This window comes from Verticillium nonalfalfae (genome assembly GCF_003724135.2).
Source record: "Verticillium nonalfalfae strain VnAa140/NRRL 66861 chromosome Unknown scaffold_185, whole genome shotgun sequence".
NCBI lineage: Eukaryota > Fungi > Ascomycota > Sordariomycetes > Glomerellales > Plectosphaerellaceae > Verticillium > Verticillium nonalfalfae.
The window spans coordinates 14596-35835 of NW_021167410.1; the positions used below are offsets into that span (position 1 = coordinate 14596).

Below are 21240 nucleotides of genomic sequence, written 5' to 3' on the forward strand. Positions count from 1 at the left end.
GTGTGAGTGATGAAGCGACGATTACGACAGTCGTCACCTCTGCAGATTGGACTCTCCCTGCCCGGCCGGCACTCTTTCATTTTTTATTTTTTTTATTTTTTTTATTACTTTTCTATCTGGCTCACCATCCGTGTCAGCAATCAGCATTCAACTCTGTTGTTGGCTGTGCAGCACAAAGTCTCGCGTCTGTCGTCACACTGTCATCTCTCACTCCTATTCTCTCCTCTTTCCCACACCAAGCACCGACCTCACCTAGTCACCCCCGCCCAGTCACTCACTGTGTATCCATCCCTCTGATTCACACCCTCTTTCTGTCACAATTGATTCACCAGTCAACGCCTCCATGTGTGTCCAGCGTGTGGCGCACCACCCCAACGATCGGTACCTTGCATCACCTATCAGCCCGCCAGTTGGCGCATCCCCAACACCCAGGTACTAAGGGGAAGGATAGAGCACCCGTTCCACACCAAAGCCTCGATAGACCAGCCATGGGCAGGAAGCAGCAGTAATTAATACCCCTCTCGACAGAATTCTCCTGGATATTCACCATCTGTACCCGACCGATAAGTCTGCTCAGTAGCTTAGCTACACGTTGCGCCGTTTGAGATCACCAAACGCCAACTTTCACCACTACCCACTCACTCCCACTACCTATTACCCACTACCCACTGCTGTGAAATCTTGCCATCTTTCCTCAGCCAAACGCGCCTGCCGGGACCTGACAAAGACGGTCGCCTCTTTGCCGGCGCGCATATCACCCATTATGGGGTACGATTACGCACTCGTGTGAGTGTCCCCTTGGCCTGCTCGTCGTGGGAACCCGTGGTGGAAAGCTCACAGTTCTAGCCACCTCTTCTGGACAGTGCCGCCTGCCACCCTCTTGACCGTTCTGGTGTACCCATTCTTAACACGCGTCGACGCGGCAAAACTGTGCTTTATCATCACGGTTGCCGTTGTGGCCACCATCCCCTGGGACTCTTACCTGATTCGCACCAACATCTGGAACTATCCGCCCGATGCAGTCCTCGGCTACTCCCTCTTTGACATCCCCGCCGAGGAGCTTTTCTTCTTTGTCATCCAGACCTATCTCACAGCACAGCTGTATATCCTGTTCAACAAGCCTGTGCTGCACGCCCAGTATCTCAATGCACCCTGGGCTGTCCCTGCCGGCATTCGAAGGGCCAAGGTGGCCGGGCAGCTCTTCCTCGCAGCCGCCATTGTCTACGGCTGTCATCTCATCTCAGGACGTGCCGAAGGTACCTACCTAGGCCTGATCCTGGCATGGGCTGCCCCCTTTGCCCTCTTGACGTGGTCCATCACCGCCCATTTCATACTCGCCCTGCCATGGACTTCGACCCTGCTTCCCATTGTCGCCCCGACAGTCTATCTCTGGGTCGTCGACGAGCTCGCCCTGGGCCGTGGCACCTGGGCCATCCAGAGCGGCACCAAGCTCGGCGTGCGCCTCTTCGGCCATCTCGAAATTGAGGAGGCCGTCTTTTTCCTCGTCACCAACATGCTTGTCGTCTTTGGCCTTGCTGCTTTCGACAAGGCCGTCGCTGTCGTCGACGCGCACCCCGACGTCTTTGCCGAGCCTTCGGACACGCTGTCCATGTCCCTCATCAAGGCGCGCTTCTGGCCGAGCAAGCACTACGATATGCATCGCATCACCGCCATCAGGCAGGCGGCGTCGCGCCTTGCCAAGAAGAGCCGCAGCTTCTCTCTTGCCAGTTCAGCATTCCCCGGCCGTCTGCGTATCGACATGACCCTCCTGTATGATTTCCCACTACATTAATTACCTGGGGCTTCAAGGCGACGTATGCTGACCCTGCTACCAGATACTCGTACTGCCGTCTGGCAGACGACCTCGTTGATGACGCGGCTGACAATGTTGTTGCGTCCGACTGGATCGATAAGCTGCAAAAGCATCTCGACCTTTCCTACGCTGAAGTCGACAAGACGAAACCCTCGTGTGGGAAGGAGTCCATGTCGTCTCGCGAGTACGCCGAGTCGACCTTTCCTTCTTCCGCATGGGAGACCCTGCGTCAACTCCCTGTCCATCTCATCCCCAAAAGACCCTTTGACGACCTTCTCCAGGGATTCGTCATGGATATGGACTTTGACCAAGGGGCCGGCCAGTTTCCGATCACCAATGTAGCAGATCTCGAGCTATACGCTTCCTACGTGGCGAGCACTGTCGGTCTGATGTGCCTCGAGCTCGTCTTCCACCACTGCATCCCCGGCTTTCCCACCCATCTCTACGACACTGACGCCACGGCCGAGACGGACGTCACCAAGCTGAGCCTTCCCAGGAACAAAGTGACCAGTACGGGTGTCGTCCTGCAACGCCACAGCACAAAAGGAGCCATCACCCGCAATCAGCTCCGTCTCGCCGCCTGCCGCATGGGTCTCGCCCTGCAGTACGTCAACATTGCGCGCGACATTGCCGTCGACGCGCGCATCGGTCGTGTCTATCTGCCGACGACGTGGCTCAAGGAGGCCGGTCTCACGCACCAAGATGTTCTACGCAGCCCCCGCAGCGACGGGGTCATGCAGGTGCGCAAGCGGTTGCTGGACCTGGCTTTTGACCTGTACGACGAGTCCAGGGTCGTCATGGTGGAAATTCCGCCTGCCGCTCGAGCGCCCATGATTGTGGCTGTCGAGAGCTACATGGAGATTGGCCGCGTGCTTCGGGATGGTACGGCGGCCGCCAAGGAGCCCCAGGAGGCTGAAAGGGGCATCAATGGCGGTGGGCGGGCGACTGTGCCCAAGGGACGGCGAATCTGGGTGGCTTGGAGCACTTTGATGATGTCGTAGAAAATTTGCTGCATTTGCTGCGACAGCGATGGATCGCGAGGTCCTGCTGCAAAGAGCCTACACTGCAGACGCAGGGATTCAGTAGGATATGACGTTCATGACATGACGAGGGCCCAATAGACTATTCGCTTTTAGATCATTTTGCTCTATCAAGACCAAAACCATCTGTCAAAGTAAGGATGATGTTGTCAAAGTTACATGACGGTGCAGGCAATCGAGTTGACGCAGTGGGGGCAGCGAGTGCATGGCAACGCCAGGTCCGTCCATGGTGCCGCACACCGTTTTGCCAAGACGGGCGAGCCGCATGTAAACGCCGCCACAAACGGCAATAAGCTCCAATCCGTCAGCCCCACGTTAAGACCTCCGTCAAGAACTTCCATCACCAGCTTCCTTCTTCATCGAAATCCCACCGCTCTCCACGACACAACTCGACTCGACTGGCACCCAAAGAACACATGCCACAGCCTAGAGGCATGACAATGTAGCGCAGACTTCCATCTGCTTCACCAATTGGGACCTCCTCGTACCGCAAAAGTCGCACGAGAGTCGGGCACGCCAGCCCTCTCCTCCGCCCTTCGCGCTTCGACCTCGAGCCTCGATGCATCTTGTCCGATTCGATCGTTAGCGACCGACCGACCGACCGCTTCAGCCTGCTGCCTGCAAGTGGCCGAACATACATTCTACACTAGATTCTCTGGAACCTTGATTTTGCCCGTCATGAGGGCAGCGAAAACTTGGCGGCCTGTGCTGCGGGAGCTCACGAAGCCCACGCGAGCATCCCACATGGCGACCAGCACCGCGCGGCGCGCCTTCACGACTACATCAAGTTGTCACGCACAGCTACCGAACCCACCGCCACCCAATACAGTGCCTCCTGTATCCCAACAACAGGCAGAACGAGCCCTCCTCGCCAAACTCTCGACGCTGACACCCGCCCAAATCTCCACGCTCCTGTCCGCCCCGCCAGGCACCCTCCCAAGTGCTCCCTCACCACAGCCCTTCGGCGTCCCGCCTCCGCAGAGCCGCCTGCGCCGCTGGACGCAGCGCCTCGCCATCGCCTTGCTCTCGCTCTACGTGGGCTACGCGGCCGGCGACGAGGTGTCCAACCTCAACCCGACGTTCCGCAGCCTGGCCCACGCCGAGCTCTTCGACGACCAGGACGCGGAGGACGACCTGGCCCACACCGGCGTCCCCCCCATGGTGGCGCAGACGCAGAACGCCCTGTTCTTCCAGAGGGACTACCCGCTCTCGGTCCCGCTCTTCGACCAGTCCGACCGCAAGGCCCTCTACGACATGGTGGCCGAGACGGGCGTCGTCCAGACGTCCCCCCTCGACGACCCCTACGACACAACCCCGCTCTGCTGGCCCGCCCACGCCGAGCTGCCGCCGCACCTGCGGCCCGCGCACCTCGTGACGGGGCCCCTCGGCAACGACAAGGGCCTCGGCTTCGTCCACCAGGTCTACCGCGACCAGCACACCGGCCAGCTCTCCCTCCTGCTCACCTTTGGCTCCGGCACCCAGGGCTTCCCCGGCGTCGTCCACGGCGGCGCCATCGCCACCGTCATGGACGAGGCCATGGGCCGCGTCGCCGTCCAGGCCTTTCGCGGCGGCGCCCCCGTCACGGCCAACATGGACGTCCGCTACGTCGAGCCCCTCAACCCCTACACCCTCGTCGTCGTCCGCATGGCCCCGATGGACGACGCCGCCGCCGCCCGCCAGGACGTCAAGGTCCGCCGCGCCAGGATGGTCAAGCCCTGGGAGCAGGCTGACGGCTGGGAGCACGTCGAGCGCCCGCGCGATGCCGCGGCCGTGGCGGCTGCGGCACTGGCGACGACGCCGGCGACCGGCCGCGGTGGCGACGGTAAGTCGTCCGACGCCGTACCGGAAGACAAGGCGCGCAAGGTCTGGGTCGTGGCACGCATGGAGTTGGCTGCAACGGGCGCGTTGGTCTGCGAGGCCACAGGACTCTTTGTCGTCCCTAAAGGTGTGGACCTCAAGCCGGTGGACTGGCGATGGTGATACGCTACTTCACTGCGGTAGCCTCGCTGTTGGTGAAACATGGGATGAGGTCGTGTCTGTTGTTAATGAAGCAATGTACAAGAATTCCATAGCTCAACTCGCGTGTACTCTGTTGTATTTGTTCATATAGGATCTTTGGCAATCGATTACATGCGAAACGCATGTGCAAACAGTCTCGTCTCAAATGGACCGAAATCGCGCGCCATCCGACTCGTGTATTCGTCGCATCATGACTACATCTCATCGAGCCATTTTCGGAAAGAAATCCTCCGCCATCGAGATCACGACTGGTACCCAGGGTTCGTCGTCGTCCAGTGCGGTCTAACTTGATCCATGGGGAGGTAGCCGTACCCATTTGCGACAGGGTAGGACTCGCCTCCACCACCTCCTTGATAGGCACCACGCCCTCCGCGATAACCTCCGCCCCCTCCACCACCCCGGCCCCGCCCGTTTCGGTAGCCGCCGCGATACCCACCGTTTACTTGATAGCCCTGACCGCTGTATCCTGGGTAACCCTGGCCGTGGTAACCCATGGCGTTGTCATGGGAGCGCATGGTCTGCGGAGAGGATGGTTCATGGTTGTAATGGGAGTGGTTGCCGTAATCCCCTGGGTGGCCACCGCCGCCCGCATGGCCGTTACCCTGATGACCATTGCCGCCAGAACCACCGCGGCCTCCGCCGGGACCACCACCTCCACCACGTCCTCGACGGCGCTGGAACGGCTTCCTAGACCCCTTTGGCTTGCCCTCCACCGAAAAGTTTATCCTTTTGACGGGGTCCTTAACCATTTCGTTGTCTTGCAGACCCAGCTTCTGTAGCTCCTCCTTGGATGTCGTCCATAATTGGAAGGCGTTTTCAAGCTTCTCCAACTGGCGGGTCTCAGGTACCTAGGCCTTCACGTACTCGCCCTGCTTGTCATAGTCGAATGCTTGCTTGACTGGGTTGAAGATGCGTGCCTCGCCACGTGGATCATTGCCCACTCCGGCGACGTACTGCCAGTTGGACCAGTTGGAACTGACGTCGTAGTCGATCAGCATGCACTCGTACCATTCTGCACCGTATCGCCAGTCGATCCCCAAGTGTTTGGCCAAAAAGCTTGCCACGTTTTGCCGTGCGCGGTTCGAGGTGTACCCAGTGTGCAGAAGCTCACGCTGAGACGCATCGATAAATCCCATGCCTGTCGTACCAGCGAGGAAGCGCTTGAGAATCTCGGCAATTTCTGGCTGCTTTGCCGTCTTCCACTGGATCGGCTTCCGATCGTCCCGGAATCCCTCGGCACGGAACAGGCGGTGTCCGAACTTCCTGGTGCAAAGACGCATATAGTCACGCCAGAGGAGTTCAAATCGGACAGCTTTGGTGCCTTCGTTTTCGCCATTGCCGAAACCGTCAATTTCCTTGTACTCGGGGCCTTGACCGTCCTCGTATTTCACCATCTCCTCGTGCACCTGCCTCGCCGTCAGACAACCGAGAGCCAGGTATCCAGATAGCTTGGTGCTAAAGTCAACTCCCAAGAGGCCGTTTCTGGTATTTTTGTAGTTGGACATGGAACAAGACTTGATCAGGTGATCGACGCGCTGGAGCGCATCCAACTCACCGCCCTTCAACGGGTGTACAGAAGTTGCGTTCGACGGGTACTCCGGAGCGACATCTAGCACATCCTTGACAGGCTTCAATAATGCCGCTTCGAGTTCTTCGTATGTTGCAGGCATCTCAAAGGGCCTCTCTTGAACAGGCACCACATCGTCGCTGGGGTACGGTGGCAGAGAATTGTTGCTAGGCTTCGGCAACGTTGGCCTGGGCCGCTCCCTCAGAGGTTCTTGAGTTTTGCGGTATGTTGTGAAAATGTCCGGTAAATCGTGCGCATTCTCCAGTTCGGTGTCGCGACTAGACTCATGTTAGTACGACATTCCAAAATTTGAAAAAAGAAAATGGCACAACGCACTCGTCAACGAAGTACTTCTCGTCTTGCCACAGCTTGAACTCGATGTTGTTCTCCGAGCAAATTGAGGAGACAGCCTTTTCATCTCTTTTTTCCTCTACCGCATCTTCCAGAGTCATCCAAACGGCGCCGACGGTTTGCTGTTTTTCGGTAAGCCCCTTGAGGAGGCCATTCAAGACGTCGTCAAACCTGCCGGCACGAAGACAGAGTCCGCTGCCAAGACCCTGGAAAGACTCCTGAAGGTTCCAGACGGATTGCACAATAAACTTGGCGCGGTGCGGACCGCATCTCCAGAAGCTACCGACCTGACTCCTGGCCTCTGGATACGGTGATTTACTTCCATCGCGAATGAACCCCGAAGTTTCGATTTGATGCGCCGGGAAGACGTAGACGGGTAGGAGATGGGTAAAGCCATGATCTTTGCTAGTAGCCAAGTGGTGAAGAATGGGATTGTCAGACACACGCAAGTCGTGCCGAAGTAGATATATCAGGATATTCGTTGACGAAGGCATAGCGTCGAGATTCGTCGTCTTTGTCGCGCTCGGAGGAAATTCAAGGTTGTAATTGTACAGAAATGAGACGACAGGAATTGCAACAGCCTGGTAGCTGTAAGGGTGGACTGTACTGAGGAGGCACAAATAAGGACGGGTGTGGAGATGGCGTAGATGTAGGATAAATCCTGGGCCTTGATGCTGGGCGTCAAGGGTGCCGCCTGGCTGGGTCTCTGCCGAGTTAGCTTGTGACGCTAGAAGGATAGAGGCGAATGAGTAGATTGGAACGCCACTAGGTCATGAATGTGAGGGTCATACAAACGAGAGATTCAGTTATATGCAAGGGGGGGAGGCCAACCGAGCGATGGAGTAGCAACGGGGCTTTGGTTGCCGGCGCTAGGCACGTAGGCTTAAGACGAAGCAAGATGCTGGAAACTGACTCAACTACCAACTTGGTACCCTCCGATAAAACGCGGGATGGGGTTGGCTTCTTGTAGGCCAGCAAGGATGGATAAGATCGTCCGGGCAGCGAGGATGAGGACGAGGGTGCGGGCAAGAAGAAAAAGCAAACTTGGGGTTGCCCAGCCGGTGGCTTACTGGCTGTTCGGTTCAGATTGAACAAGAATTGGTCAACCACCGGTCAGTGAGCAAGTGTGCGCTGGCGCTGTATTCGGTGAAGTTCGTAGGATGAACAGCCGCAAGGGTCGATGGACCGTACAGACCCTATAGTAGAGATGTCAGGGTGCTTGCAAGGGCGGGACCAGGGGCATCTGAGACAAGGAAGGGCGCATACCTGTACCAAGTCGATGACCAGTTGTTCGGAAGGAGAAAAGAATAGGCAAATGGCTGGCAAAAAAAGGTGGCGGACTGGAGAAAGGAATGATTTCTCGATGGCTAAACCCTGGCTACCACATGTCGTCCGCCCGGGCCGCACAGCTGGTGCATGCTTCGTGCTGCGGTTTTGCGGGTCCGTGGCCACGGCAGAAGGCACATGATGAGGCGGCGGTCGAGGCCCTCTGTGAAAGAGGGCTAAGAAACGTCTTGATCGAACATGGGATTCTAGGCGGCGGTACGATGAGGGCTGCGACTTGAGATGGCCATGTTGGGTTGGAGATCGGGACCAGGGGTGGCTCTGATGCAGAGGATCAGTCCGGGGTCGCCAGATCGGAATCTCCTGGCGAATCAACGGGCGCGATGGGGGCGATTGGGGCGCCCAGCAGCGGGGCGTTCCCACCAGCCAGAAATCCAGGGTCCTCTGCTGCGCGTGGAAGGTGCAAGCGGCCACCAGTCCCCTGGCGACGGCAGGCACATCTGCCATCACCATTACCAATCGCCCATCATCACTGCCTCGCCTAAGCCTTTGCTTCTGATGATTGGCTCAGTCCATGGCCATGACAGTGCCACGGCCATCGACATGTGTAGTGTGATCTCTTCAGATCTGTCGCGCGCCGAATGCCCTTTCCTATCGACCCGGAAAACGCACCTGCCCACAGTCATCCTGCTTGGGGTAGCCAAGAACATCAGAACATGACGACCAGTGACGTCGACCATTCTGCAGGTCAGACTTCCTGTCTCGCCAGGGGCCGCTTCAAACAGTTTGGTGGGGTGTGTACTGTAAGGTATGGTGGGGCCTGTCGGATCCGACCCCGATCTCCGTAGCCGCATTCACTTGTCAGAACGACTTTTGTCCAACTCCCATCCTCATCCTGCACCTGCCGGCTAGACCATGGCCCTTCTGAGACATGACGAGCTTCTTCCCATGCCATGCCTAGGGAATCGCCTCCGCTGAGGGTCGTGGATCTTTACACGACCTAAGTATCCTCAGCCATGGGAGCTGCCAATCGGTTCGGGCTACCGAGATCTAGTGGAGTAGAGCAAGAATATGATACCAGTGTTGCTGCCACAAGCAAACGAAAGCGAGGGCGCGTCAGAGTCTTTGGGCCATCGTACTACTTCGCTAACTAGAATGTAGAAACGTCTGCAGTGACCCCCAACCTGAGGGCCACAAGACCAGTAACCTACCACCTAAGGTACAAATACACAGACGTCTTCCTTGCAACTCCCACTACGTCAAGCCACCCAACCTAGAAGAGGTTATCAATGCTCTTTTTCTTGCTCTCGCGCTCCACACGTGTGATGAAGGTGTCCGGCCCGGGGCTTTGGGTGAGCTTGTGGCTCGCATTGAGGTAGTTCTTGCTGAAGATACTCCAAAGCTCCTTGTCACGGTCATTCGATTGACCAGGTCGAGGATAGTATGGATCATTGAAGATGAATGCCTTAACGAGTTTGTCAATGCTGGCTTCATTGTCTTGGATCGGAGCACATCTAATAGCGAGGAAATGTCAGTCAAGAGTTTCAACAGTGTGATATGAGAATGCGACTTACTGGTTGAAGTCGATGAGCCACATTTCCATAGTTCTCCGAGCGAAGTCGATATTAACAGCCTCAGACAACTGCCAAACGTTAAGGGCTTCAGCTTCCTCCGAAGACAAGGTCTTAGTTCTAGCCGGAGAGCTTCCCAGCACAAACTCGACATCATTGCCGTCGACCATTGCGCCCCAGTGCATGATGGCCAGAGTGTTAGCCATGAGACGTGCAAAGTGAGCCGTGTCGAGTCCGATCGCCTCCATCTCATTGACATGAAGAGCGAAATTCTGGAGTTTCAGGTTTTGGGTCCTGTCCTGCATCTTGGTTGTGTGGCGGCGGCCAAGGTACATGCGAATGAGGCAGTTTTTGTTCTCAGGCTTGGCCAGAAAGTCCTGCTTCCGATTCTTGATGATCGTGGGTAAGAGAGCGTCAACAAGTGCTTCCCTTACAGGAAGGGGAGCGGGGAACACACGCTCCGAAACCAAGGCGAAGCTATTAACTTTAACGTTGGCATCAAAGAGCAGCCCGCACTCAACCCAGAACCTGGAGCTGGGAGCGTGCCAAGCATCGAGCTTTGGAACTCTCACGCTGATCTCATGGTCTGAGTCGTGTTCCCGAAAGGCATTTTGCATCCTCAAGTGCATGAGATAGTCGGCGTGAAGTTCGGCTACTTTGCTCTGAGAGTTGGGCAGCTTCGTGACCATTGTAGTGCCGAGCAGGCCATACACGGTACCGCACTGTCCCTTGCCAAGCTCCTCGAAGTATCGTAGAGCGGCGTTAGAGTGGCTGGAGTTGTGCTTCTTTGCGAGGCTCGAATTGGTCGAAATGTATGAGTTGGTCGAGAGCATGCGTTGGAGAACCTGCTCTGGAGAGGATTTCTGCAACTCCTCCTCGGTGAAGGGTTGCTTTGCCAGCTGGAGACTTGCGATAGCCATGCTTTTGATGGAGCTTGAGAGTGAGTTCATGGTCCAGTCGCTTTTGTCGCTAGTGTTTAATTCTCTGCGCGACATGATCGTGGATGGGTGGTAGACACAAGAAAATGAGTTAATAGTAGGGCAAGATGCTGAAGGTCCGAGAAGATGGTGGGAGGAGAACGGGTGGGGAGTATTCACAAGAAAGAAATTGTAAGGTCGACCCTTATATAGATAGGTAGGGAAGGTAGGCAGCCAGCGTTGTGGTCCTCAAGGTTGCGGCCGTGGCTTAAAGGTGTTGGTGGTGGCACTCAGTCGGTCAGTGGCATTCACCTGGTGCCTCCTATAAACTTAGTTCAAGGCACCCTCCTGCCCTGCTGAATAATTTCTCAATACACACACCTCCCTTCCGCACTGGACCTCCTCCAACTGAAGGAACTGAAAACCCTGCGAAGTTCAGCGTCTCCACCATAATCGAGAAACTTCCTGTCAATGCGTAGTTTAGAGCAGAGTGAAGGGGTCTTCCACAGGGTCCGCAGGTAGTTTGTTGAACCAATATTAGGGGATTCCCTAGGGCGGTGATCTCGATAGGGGATCACCGATATGGTGATCACCGTGGCCGCGGATTCACAGCTCCCAGGAGCACGTGAATCACAGCTTACGTGATCGGTGAATCAGATGGGTATATCCGATTCACGTGGGTAGTGGTAGTTCAGAGAGAGAGCATCAATCACATCACAAGACATATCACCTACCCTATGTATTCAGAGCTCTCAGGCACAGCCAATGCGCCCTCTCAACATAGTTAGAATATAGGTACGTGGTCGGAATACATCTGAATTCAGGCTATCCGCAGCTTGGAAGGCCCTCCGCAGCCTATATATATATATATATATATACACGTTTTCTCGTAGCCCTTAGCCCCTGACCGACCCCCTGCTTGGCGGCTCCTGGCGGCTCCGTAGGGTCGCCTGACACTTCCCTTGTCACAACAAACAATCAATCGTTCGTTGATGATCCGAAAAAGCTGTTGCCAGGTCCGTTCCCATATCTCTTCAGAATATCGAGGACCCCCTTCAAGTTTCATGTTCACAGGAGTATAACATCGGTGCGTTGGCAATGGCTATCAGGTGAGCAAGGCGTTCAGCCAGGTACCTGCCCATACCTACCTGCCTAGGTACTAGAGATCAAAGTTTCAAGATGTGGCTGAGCCTGCCGTCCGGCCTCTGATGGCCAGAAAGGCTAACGAATGGCAAATATCGACGAGGGACAGTGTGCATGCTTAGTCGAACGCACTCTGTATCTGTATAGAAGTAATTTGGACACTCCTGGGGAAGAAGTGCGTTCCAGGATGCTTTGTTACTTGGGGATAGATACCTTTTCAAGTTTGGAGGGATGATGAATAGCCAGCAGATGGCCCAACCTATTCTTTGGGTGCAAGTATGGCACAAGTCGACGAATGACTGAGTACCAGCCCGAGGGGGGGGGGGGGGGGAATACGGAGCGCTCAGTACGAGCTGGTTACGTTGCACTCGGATAACAGCGCCAACAGCCATACTCCTCTAGGGCATATGCTTCGCCTCGGCACGGTACCATGGATGCAGAGGAACCCATCGGCAAATTATGCTCTGGCAAAAGTGCGGACACTGTCGTCTCAAAAGTCCCATCAGGGCACAAACCGCAATCTATTTCCCATCCTTTTTTCCCAGTGCAGATTGTTCCATGTTGCGACGTTTGTGCCATGACATCAGCCAGGGTACTAATCTTGCTTGTGAAGGCGCAGCCACAGAGAGTGTTCCATTGTGGCTCGTTGGACAGGATCTGGGGGAAAGTTACGCAGGCGTTGTTAGTGGGTACTAGGGTGGTTGTGGCTGCCCCACGCAAATCCCATGTACTTCTCCATCCCCCCCGACCTCTCTCGTGACGGAGGCAGCCAATGCCGTCGCGCGTGCCTGCACAGCCCCCCTCTTTTTCATACTGACGCTCGGTGCGGCGCGGGACTTGTGAGGCTGAGGCGGCAGGGCGGGCAGGCGTTGGTAAAGTCCCAAACCGCCCCCAGCCCAGTTCGTGACGCGGACCTCACTTCTCAACCGAACACCATCTCCTGCGTGCTGGCTCATCGCCATTCCGGCGAACAAACTCATCACTCATCCAGCTCAATCCATCTGCGCGGAGCGACAGAACATTTCGCTAGTCCAGCCGCTTTCATTGCACGTGCGACCCAACCTGCCTGACCGCCTTTCCCTGGACACACGCCTGCCTAATCGCTCACGCCCACGCCTCATTCGGCATCTCGAATTGGATCAATTTCATGTGGAGGGGGAGGTCATAACAGCAGGCGAGCCTAGCATGGCCCCTCCCACGACCTCGTCTGACGGCATCGTCGCCATGTCTCTGTCAGACGAAGACGACCAGGAGGGCACCTCACCAGCAACTGAATTACCATTGGATCAATCGGAACACTCGACCTTCGACACACTGGGTCTGCGTGCTGAACGCATCGCTCGCCGCTCAACGATTGCACCCCGCGCTCTGGACAAAGGTGGCATCGCTGGCGTCGTTGTCGGCGTATGCGTTGCTGTTTCGCTTGTCTGCCTCTGCTTCTGGCCTTTTATTATTCGTCGCATCAAGGCCAAGAAACAGCAGCACCAGGCCAGCCTTGCGACTTCCGATGCTGAAGCGAACCACACCCCCGTGACTGAGACTGCCGCTGGCCAAGAACCACACGCACATAGGCCGGCCACGCAACACTCTTCAAGAGACTCATTATCGCACAAGGAAGACCCCTTTGGCGGCCCTGGTCGACAGTCCAGCAAGGAGCTCGACCTAAATGCTGACAATGGTCCGGAGCACCTAAGTCGCGATGGGGCCTCGGCGCTGCATCAACGCGGGCCTTCAGACCATCTAGTCGTCGAACGAAACCAAGTTGTCGAAAGGCGTCACTCGGGCACATCGTTTGGCCAAAATCCGACATGGAACTCCCAAGGGCATATGCCCATCACTCCTGGCGGCATTGAGCTCATCACTACGCGGGCCGACGGCATGGAGTACAGTGATGTGATTAACGGACAGAGCGCGAGCTACTACAGCCCGACGGAGCCCACCGAGAACTTTGGCATGGTGACACCGCCGCAAGCCGATGAAGCGCAGTTCCCGGCGCCGGCAAGGTCCAACTCTCGGACAAGCTCGTTCAAATATAACCTCATGTCCATGGTGCGCCGGTTAAGCTCGAAAGATGCCGCCAAGACGCAGACGCCTTCGCCCACGATGGACTCTTTTGCGGCCCCTCCATCCAGAACCATGGGACCCCCAATTCACCCGCCTCACGGCATCATATCTCAGGACCTCTCTGAATCACCAATTACTCACACGCCACCACAGTTCCGTGACTTCAACTACCCCCTAGGCCAGGCTCCTACTCCGGCTCCAGCCCCAGATTCCTCACTTGTGCTTCCTGCAAGCCCAGTATCTACTACAGGCGCCGAGGGTGCACCCCTGTCCTGGGAACCTAAGGGATCGCCAACGCCTAAGTATCCCGACCAAGCCTTTCCGGGTACGGTGAACCCCATGGATGTTTGGGGGCCATCCAACCCATCAGAGCATGTATGGCGTACAAACCAGGAACTCTACTACATCGAGCACCCGGACATTGTCCCTCCACAAAAGTCGGACCCGCAGGTTACACGAATGGATTATAAGCAGCCTCAAGCAGGCGGCTCGGTTCCGGCGCAGTCGGCACACGGTAACCAACGAGTGCCAGAAGAGTTGCCGGCGCGCGCAGAGGCTGTTGTCAAGCAGGAAGCTCACCACGACGCGCATCAGTACGCTGCAGCCATACAGCCTGACGCCAATCACAACGTCACGGCGCCAGAGGTGTCAGCTGCGCAGGACTACACACATCTCATGCCAGCTACGCACAACCGAGTACCGTCCGTGGATGGAAACCTAACGGATCCTTCTGACCACACAACGCCGATGGCGAGTGGCATGTCCTCAGGGCCATCTGTGCAGAACACGCCCAACACGCATCTGACAGAGATCACACCATCACCCCGGTCAGACGGCATACCAGATATCAGGAACAGCTCCTCGCCATACGCTGGTTCCAGCGGCTCACCACGCTCGTATGCATGCGACCAATGTCATCGCTCTTTTGACCAGGTCCACAAGTTAAAGTAAGCCAGTCCATCACAGCCCAGCTGATCGGGCTCCGCAACTAACGATTACAGCCACCACAAGAGGTACCATGACCGGCCGCACAAGTGCGAGCACAAGGGATGCGATAAGCAGTTCGGAACCAAGACACACCTGGATCGTCACATCAACGACAAGCATACCAAATTGCACAAGTTCCACTGCCTTGACCCGACTTGCTTGTACTCCAAAGTGGGAGGCAAGGGTTTCCCGAGGAAAGACAACTGGCGGCGACACATGATCAACAAGCACTCAATCAACCCGACGGAGGACCCTGAGCCTCATTTCGTCGATGAGACCATGACCGGGACTTGATTTGGATAGATGCGCTCCATTGCGTGTGGGGCCGTGTATAACGAGAGTGGCGCTCATCCTCATCCAGTGCGATGGGCCCCATCAACAGAGCGGGCGAGCGGGTACAATTGCAAAGAACGCAGTTGCAGCGAATTAAGCACAACTGGCGAGTCTGCTTTTTTTTTCGTCCACATCATACTTGTTTGTCTTTGTCTTTGTCCATGTCGTCTTCTTTTACTACTACTTGTTCCTCTGTTCTGTTCTGTTGGCAGCATTTAGGCGTTGGGAGGCAACGGGAAATCACGATTGGCAACACCAGCAGCAGCACCGTGTAGGCGCAAAGGGCATAGGGTGAAGACAAGCCCATCGTGCTTATCACCAGCGATTTTTACAATTTTCATTCCATAAAAAACACAGGCCAGCCCCGCCTCGACGGTCGGGGGTCATCATTCCCTTCGTTTAGATGGGTGGGGGGGTATCAACTCAAATCCTTGATCAATTTCCGTACCAATTTCTGCTGCTCATCCACCGTGAGGCTGCCTTCATCTGTCTGCTGCACGGCCCTGCCGACGGCTATGATCGTCTTGACGCTCTCGCTGTTCACCCACAGGCGGCCGTTCCTGCCGACGGCCGTCTCAAAAGCGGCGCCGAGGCTGCCGAGCTCGTCGAGCACGACGACCTTGCCCTCCTCGGCGCTGCGGGGCATCAGCAGGCGGCGTGCCATGCCGAGGGAGATATTGAAGAGCATGCCGCCCGTCAGGGGCCCGAGGCCGTCGGCCTTGCCGGTGGAGGGGTTGACGCACTCGAGCTCGGCGTCCATGTGCTTCTCGGCGCTGGCGACGCGGGCGTAGACGAGGGCGCCCGAGGGCAGCTGGGGGCGGTTCTTCTTGGAGGCGAGCTCGAAGGAGAACTGGGGAAGGAGAACGGTGGCGGAGTAGTCGGCGAGGTGGACGAGGAAGGCCTCCTGGGCCGAGCGCTGGACGGTGCCGATGACGAGGTCACCAACGGAGGGGACGTACTGGAAAAAAAGAAAGAGAACGCGTGTCAGCTTGTGAGTTCACGGACGGGCCCGACTGGAGGGGGAAAAAGATGGCATACCCTTCCGCGCGACTGCTCAACCCAGATAGAGTTCTTCTTGGCGTCTATGGCGAGGTTGCCGGCGATAGTGGGCTTGATATCGCGGGGAGGGACATGTCGCAGACCGGGGCCGAGTCGCAGGGGAAGCTTTGGGTGGGAGGGAATCAGAGAGGGATCGATGTCGTCCCCGGGAAGGACGAAGGGGCCTACTGCCGCCATATCAAGTTGTGTTTGTCGAGTGCTCCGACTGTAGGGTATGCGTCGGTTGCTGTCTAGCGGCTTGATCATGCGACAATGGCAATGGCAGAGCCTTGGACGAAGACTTGATCGAAGCTTTGCGACCGAGAGAAAGTCGGTGGGGCGTTCTGTTGACTGATAAGGATGCAGCCGCCGCTTATCGACCTCGTCTTGTGCCCGCTGCAACTGCAGCAGGGGGGGGCGCTTTGTGGGGAGAAGGCCACAGACGGCGCGGGCTGCTGCCAGCTGGGGCAACAATTTTTCCAAAATTTTGGTCGAGTGCTCCCCCACCACGACGACCGACCTTGGTGCCTTTTGAGATCCATCCAGATCGCGAACCAACCAAGACAACCTTCCCACGTACCAACACGATCTCTCGGACGCCATATACCCTTTTCTCCCTTCTTCTTCTTCTTCTCACAGACAAGTCACATACTAGTCCAGATGTCTGAAAACGCGGGCTCGCAGTCCGGCCCCGCGCCGAGCGACCGCGTCGTCATTGGCCTTGCCTTTGGCAACTCCAACAGCTCCATCGCCTACACTGTTGACGACAAGGCCGAGGTCATTGCGAACGAGGACGGAGGTGAGTTCTCATTGTACAGTCCGGGGCGCCCTGCAGTCAAGCTGATCTTGAATCACAGACCGTCAGATCCCCTCGATCCTGTCATACGTCGATGGCGATGAGTACTACGGCCAGCAGGCCAAGGCCTTCCTCGTCCGCAACCCCAAGAACTCGATCGGCTACTTCAAGGAGTTTGTCGGCCAGGAGTACGTTCTGTCCTCACCCCTGCGTATTTTTAACGAGACTCACCGTGTTGCGACAGCTTCGCCTCCATCGACCCCACCCACAACCACGCCTCTGCCCACCCCCAGGAGGCCGACGGTGTGATCACCTTCACCGTCAACGACAAGGACGCCGAGACTCCCTCCACCATCTCCGTGTCCGAGGTCAGCACCCGCTTCCTCCGCCGCCTCGTGGGTTCCGCCTCCGACTACATCGGCAAGAAGGTCACCTCGGCCGTCCTCACCGTCCCTACCAACTACTCAGACAAGCAGAAGGCTGCCCTGATAAAGGCCGCGACCGACGCTGGTCTCGAGGTCCTTCAGCTCATCGCCGAACCTGTCGCCGCCGCCCTCGCCTACGACGCGAGGCCCGAGGCCGAGGTCAGCGACAAGATTGTCGTCGTCGCCGACCTTGGCGGCACCCGCTCTGACGTGGCCGTTCTCGCCTCGCGCGGCGGCATGTACACCATCCTGGCCACGGCGCACGACTACGAGTTTGCCGGCTGCCACCTCGACGACGTCCTGATCGAGCACTTCTCCAAGGAGTTCATCAAGAAGCACCAGAAGGACCCCCGCACCAACCCCAAGAGCCTGGCCAAGCTCAAGTTTGAGGCCGAGGCCACCAAGAAGGCGCTGTCCATCGGCACCAACGCCAGCTTCAGCGTCGAGAGCCTCATTGACGGCTTTGACTTTGCCTCGACCGTCAACAGGCTGCGCTACGAAATGTCGGCCCGCAAGGTCTTCGAGGGCATCAACCGCCTCATCGAGGGCGTCATCAAGAAGGCCGGCCTCGACGTGCTCGACATTGACGAGGTCGTCCTGTCCGGCGGCACCTCGCACACGCCGCGCATTGCCAACAACCTCGTCGGCCTCTTCCCCGAGTCGACCAAGATCGTCGCCCCCGCCACGAGCGCCACGGCCATCAACCCCTCGGAGCTTCAGGCCCGCGGCGCCGCCCTCCAGGCCTCGCTCATCCAGGAGTACGAGTCGGACGACATTGACCAGTCCACCCACCCCGCCGTCACCACCGTCAAGCACATTGCCAACGCCATTGGCGTCGTCACGCGCGTCGCCGACGAGGACGTCTTCACCCCCATCGTCCCCGCCGAGACGGCCGTCCCGGCCCGCCGCACAGTCCACGTCCCCGTGCCCAAGGCCGGCGGCGACGTCCTCATCCGCGTCGTCGAGGGCGGCACCCACATCAAGGTCACCAAGCCCGAGCCCAAGGAGAAGAAGGCCGACGACTCGGACGACGATTCGGACGATGACTCGGACGAGGAGGAGGAGGGGGAGCACCGCGAGAAGGTCTGGAAGATCGGCAGCACCGTTGCCGAGGCCGCCATCCGCGGCGTCAAGGCGGGCGGCAAGGTCGAGGTCACCATCAACGTCAGCGCCGATCTCGGCGTCACCGTCACGGCGAGAGAGGTCGGTGGCAAGGGTGGCATTCGCGGCCAGGTCAAGGCGCCGTGAAGCGACTTTTTGTTTGGCAACAGGAAGAGCGAGAGAGGATTGCGATGAGAAAAGCGAGGGTATGCCGCCGGTAGATGCAGCATGAACAATGCTGGATCGGGAGGTGACAGGAGCCAGGAAATATCGATAGAGTACATGCGCGCGTGGGATAGAGCAAAAATGATGAATGCCGACATGTGGCATGAGCCGATGATGCCGTCGTTCTATTGTAGCTGGCGACCTTTTCTATTTCGATAGACATGAAGAAACGGCATGTGTTTTGATTCATCGCTCTGCTATTCGTGTCTTTGTCTGCGTCGAAAACTGTCAAGTCCCGCACAAGTCCCTCCTCAACGCTCAGTTATTAAGAGTGGTTTACCTGTGTCACAAGCCCGCAAATCGAACCGTGTGAAAAGTTCACGAGATCATCTGTTGTCACTCGGCAGGCTCCATGCAACCATGTCATCCCTCACCTCAACCTCCTCAAACTCTCTCGCCCGTCGGAACACGTCGCCCCTTCCGCCACCCCGCCCACCACTACTTCCACTTCCCATTGTCGGTGCCAAGCTCGTCAAGCTCTCGCTCCGGCTCCGCCCATTGTCATGCCTCAGCAGATCGTCACGACTGCTCGCCGCGCTGTCATCATGCCGGTGTCGCGATTCGTCCCGACTCTGGCTACCACTACTCGGATAACTGCTGAACCCGAACCCGCTGCCATTGTTATGCCTGCCCGTCACAGTACTCACGCTCTTGTCACTAGCATTGCTGCCCTTGTGTCTGTGTCTTTGCGGCGAGAAGGCATGCATGAGGGAACTGCCGTGATGCTGCGTGGGCTGGTGTTGTTGACGTCGCATCCGTCGGTAGTCGCCCGGCCGAAGGGTGTCGCCGGCCTGGCCACTACTGCTCCCTTCACCGTCATCGCTCGTCTCAGCACCGCCGTCAAGACCAGCGCCAGCGCCGGTACCACGGCTACGACTGCTCACATAGCCGCTGCTGCTGAGGCTAAACTGGCTCGTCTGCGATGGATTTCGTTGCGGCACTAGCGAGCTTTTGGGCTTAGCATGCGCCGACGAGTCGGCCCAACCGTTGCCACCAGCGAAGATGTCCTCGATGCACTGATCGGCGGGGAGCTCGCCCGGCTGGCGGGTCCAGGAGGCGGCGAGAGCTTTACGGTACATGTCCTGCACCTCGGCCTGCTCGCGCGACTTGGCGATGGATGGCAGCTCTGTCTATCTTTAGCACGTGCCACATGCTGCGAGAGTCACCTGTCATCGACGGTGTCGGAAAAGACTTACGGCCTGCGTCGTCTTGTTCGACCTGGTCACCTGACATGATGCCCGCGATGCCACCAAACACAGGGGCTGTCTTGAGAGGCGGGGCAACATAGTTCCTATCTCCGTCGACTTGGACCATGAGGATACCAATCTTGATGGTGCTGTTGATCTTGCTATCCTGCATCAAGTAGCGCCGAGCAATGCCCTCTTCGACGTCGGCATCCTCAGCTGCTGGAGTGCCACTCGAAGATGCAGGCCGGGATGATGTTGAAGACGCGCCAGTACCGCCGCCAATGCTGTTGCTGGTGCTCCGTTTTCTGAAGTGAGCCTTCTCTAGGCTCGTCCGCTCCCTGCCGTTTCGGACTGGGTTTGCAGCAGTAGCACTCGTACGGGGTAGCGCCTCGCTCTCTTCGACATATTCGCTCAAGTTGAGCCTGACGGTGCCCAGCAGGATCTTCTCATCACGACCGCCGTTGAGGCCACTGGATGACAATTCCTGAAGGATCTCGAGCTCGAGAGGGCATTCGTTCAAATTGTTGTTTTTGTCTAGGCCGATGCGGATATGACCAACAACCTTGGCATAGTTGAACTCGACCTTGTGGTTTGCGATGGGGCACTTTTGAGTGCGGCCGCGGTGCTCAGCATGAATCGAGTGTAAGAGATGCCATTTTACTACAGAGCCACCAGAGACTAATGGGACATTGTTGAGATCGTAAATCTAAGGCATGTCAGGGAACCGGTGGGTGGGGCCATGAGGAAGGGAGAGAAACTGACCTTGAGATGTAGTTCGAACTTGGGCTACAAGAGGTGGAAGCATTATCATCAGCTGTGCTCAGTGTGGATTGGTGTGACGCGCGCGCAACAAGAGGCGCATTCGCGGCCAGTCAGGCTACACATGGAACAGGCCGTCACGTATAGAGGGGCCACTCTTACCTTGCGCCCTTTGCTTACTGTTGGCAGAAAGTTCAAGTTAGCCACGGTTTTGAGAGGCCGCATGGTGTCGATGAGAGGCCGGAGCCTCGCAGCTTGCGGGCTACCAATCTAGTCCAGAGTCGCGCAGGTTGGGGTGGTGGGCTGGTTGGTGGGTTGAGGGCATCGCCAGACTCTGGTGAGCAGTGAAAATGAAGGAGGGGGACAGTGCCGGGATAAGGGATAGCAAAGGTGAGAGACAATGTGGCTTGGCTTACTGAGGGAAGTCATGTCTCGTGTGTCGCCGACAACATGGGCAGCAGCTTCACGCAGGGTGGGAATGCTGGGTAATCAGCAGCCCTTTACCCACAGACCAGTCAGTTTTTCGCCGAAGATTCGGTCTGTCGGTCGCCGTAGGCAAGACAAGGTCCCGGGGTAATGGTGTTGACAGGCAGACAACTGAAGCGAGGCAGCTGAACATG

At 57.2% G+C, this 21240-nt stretch overlaps 9 protein-coding genes across 9 annotated transcripts; 4 read left to right on the top strand and 5 right to left on the bottom strand.

Moving 5' to 3' along the window:
* Positions 1–763: 763 nt before the first annotated feature.
* Positions 764–2814, top strand: D7B24_003118 (terpene cyclase; the record flags this gene model as incomplete). The annotated part of the gene is made up of 3 exons (XM_028637312.1): positions 764–786; positions 847–1770; positions 1836–2814. The coding sequence occupies 3 exons, from the start codon at positions 764–766 to the stop codon at positions 2812–2814; spliced, it is 1926 nt and encodes a 641-aa protein (XP_028490807.1).
* A 783-nt stretch (positions 2815–3597) lies between these two features.
* D7B24_003119 (uncharacterized protein) lies at positions 3598–4833 on the top strand (the record flags this gene model as incomplete). The annotated part of the gene is made up of 1 exon (XM_028637313.1): positions 3598–4833. The coding sequence occupies one exon, from the start codon at positions 3598–3600 to the stop codon at positions 4831–4833; it is 1236 nt and encodes a 411-aa protein (XP_028490808.1).
* A 281-nt stretch (positions 4834–5114) lies between these two features.
* On the bottom strand, positions 5115–5621 carry D7B24_003120 (uncharacterized protein; the record flags this gene model as incomplete). The annotated part of the gene is made up of 1 exon (XM_028637314.1): positions 5115–5621. One exon carries the CDS (start codon positions 5619–5621, stop codon positions 5115–5117), a length of 507 nt encoding a protein of 168 aa, XP_028490809.1.
* Positions 5622–5720: 99 nt separating this feature from the next.
* On the bottom strand, positions 5721–7284 carry D7B24_003121 (uncharacterized protein; the record flags this gene model as incomplete). Its single annotated transcript, XM_028637315.1, has 2 exons — positions 5721–6717; positions 6776–7284. The coding sequence occupies 2 exons, from the start codon at positions 7282–7284 to the stop codon at positions 5721–5723; spliced, it is 1506 nt and encodes a 501-aa protein (XP_028490810.1).
* A 2063-nt stretch (positions 7285–9347) lies between these two features.
* Positions 9348–10640, bottom strand: D7B24_003122 (uncharacterized protein; the record flags this gene model as incomplete). Its single annotated transcript, XM_028637316.1, has 2 exons — positions 9348–9588; positions 9649–10640. 2 exons carry the CDS (start codon positions 10638–10640, stop codon positions 9348–9350), a joined length of 1233 nt encoding a protein of 410 aa, XP_028490811.1.
* Positions 10641–12890: 2250 nt separating this feature from the next.
* D7B24_003123 (uncharacterized protein) lies at positions 12891–15050 on the top strand (the record flags this gene model as incomplete). The annotated part of the gene is made up of 2 exons (XM_028637317.1): positions 12891–14716; positions 14771–15050. 2 exons carry the CDS (start codon positions 12891–12893, stop codon positions 15048–15050), a joined length of 2106 nt encoding a protein of 701 aa, XP_028490812.1.
* Positions 15051–15507: 457 nt separating this feature from the next.
* Positions 15508–16325, bottom strand: RRP40 (exosome non-catalytic core subunit rrp40; the record flags this gene model as incomplete). The annotated part of the gene is made up of 2 exons (XM_028637318.1): positions 15508–16047; positions 16128–16325. The coding sequence occupies 2 exons, from the start codon at positions 16323–16325 to the stop codon at positions 15508–15510; spliced, it is 738 nt and encodes a 245-aa protein (XP_028490813.1).
* A 462-nt stretch (positions 16326–16787) lies between these two features.
* Positions 16788–18596, top strand: SSZ1 (regulator protein; the record flags this gene model as incomplete). Its single annotated transcript, XM_028637319.1, has 3 exons — positions 16788–16926; positions 16985–17111; positions 17168–18596. 3 exons carry the CDS (start codon positions 16788–16790, stop codon positions 18594–18596), a joined length of 1695 nt encoding a protein of 564 aa, XP_028490814.1.
* A 404-nt stretch (positions 18597–19000) lies between these two features.
* Positions 19001–20845, bottom strand: D7B24_003126 (uncharacterized protein; the record flags this gene model as incomplete). The annotated part of the gene is made up of 4 exons (XM_028637320.1): positions 19001–19800; positions 19871–20567; positions 20624–20647; positions 20783–20845. The coding sequence occupies 4 exons, from the start codon at positions 20843–20845 to the stop codon at positions 19001–19003; spliced, it is 1584 nt and encodes a 527-aa protein (XP_028490815.1).
* Between the last annotated feature and the right edge of the window lie 395 nt (positions 20846–21240).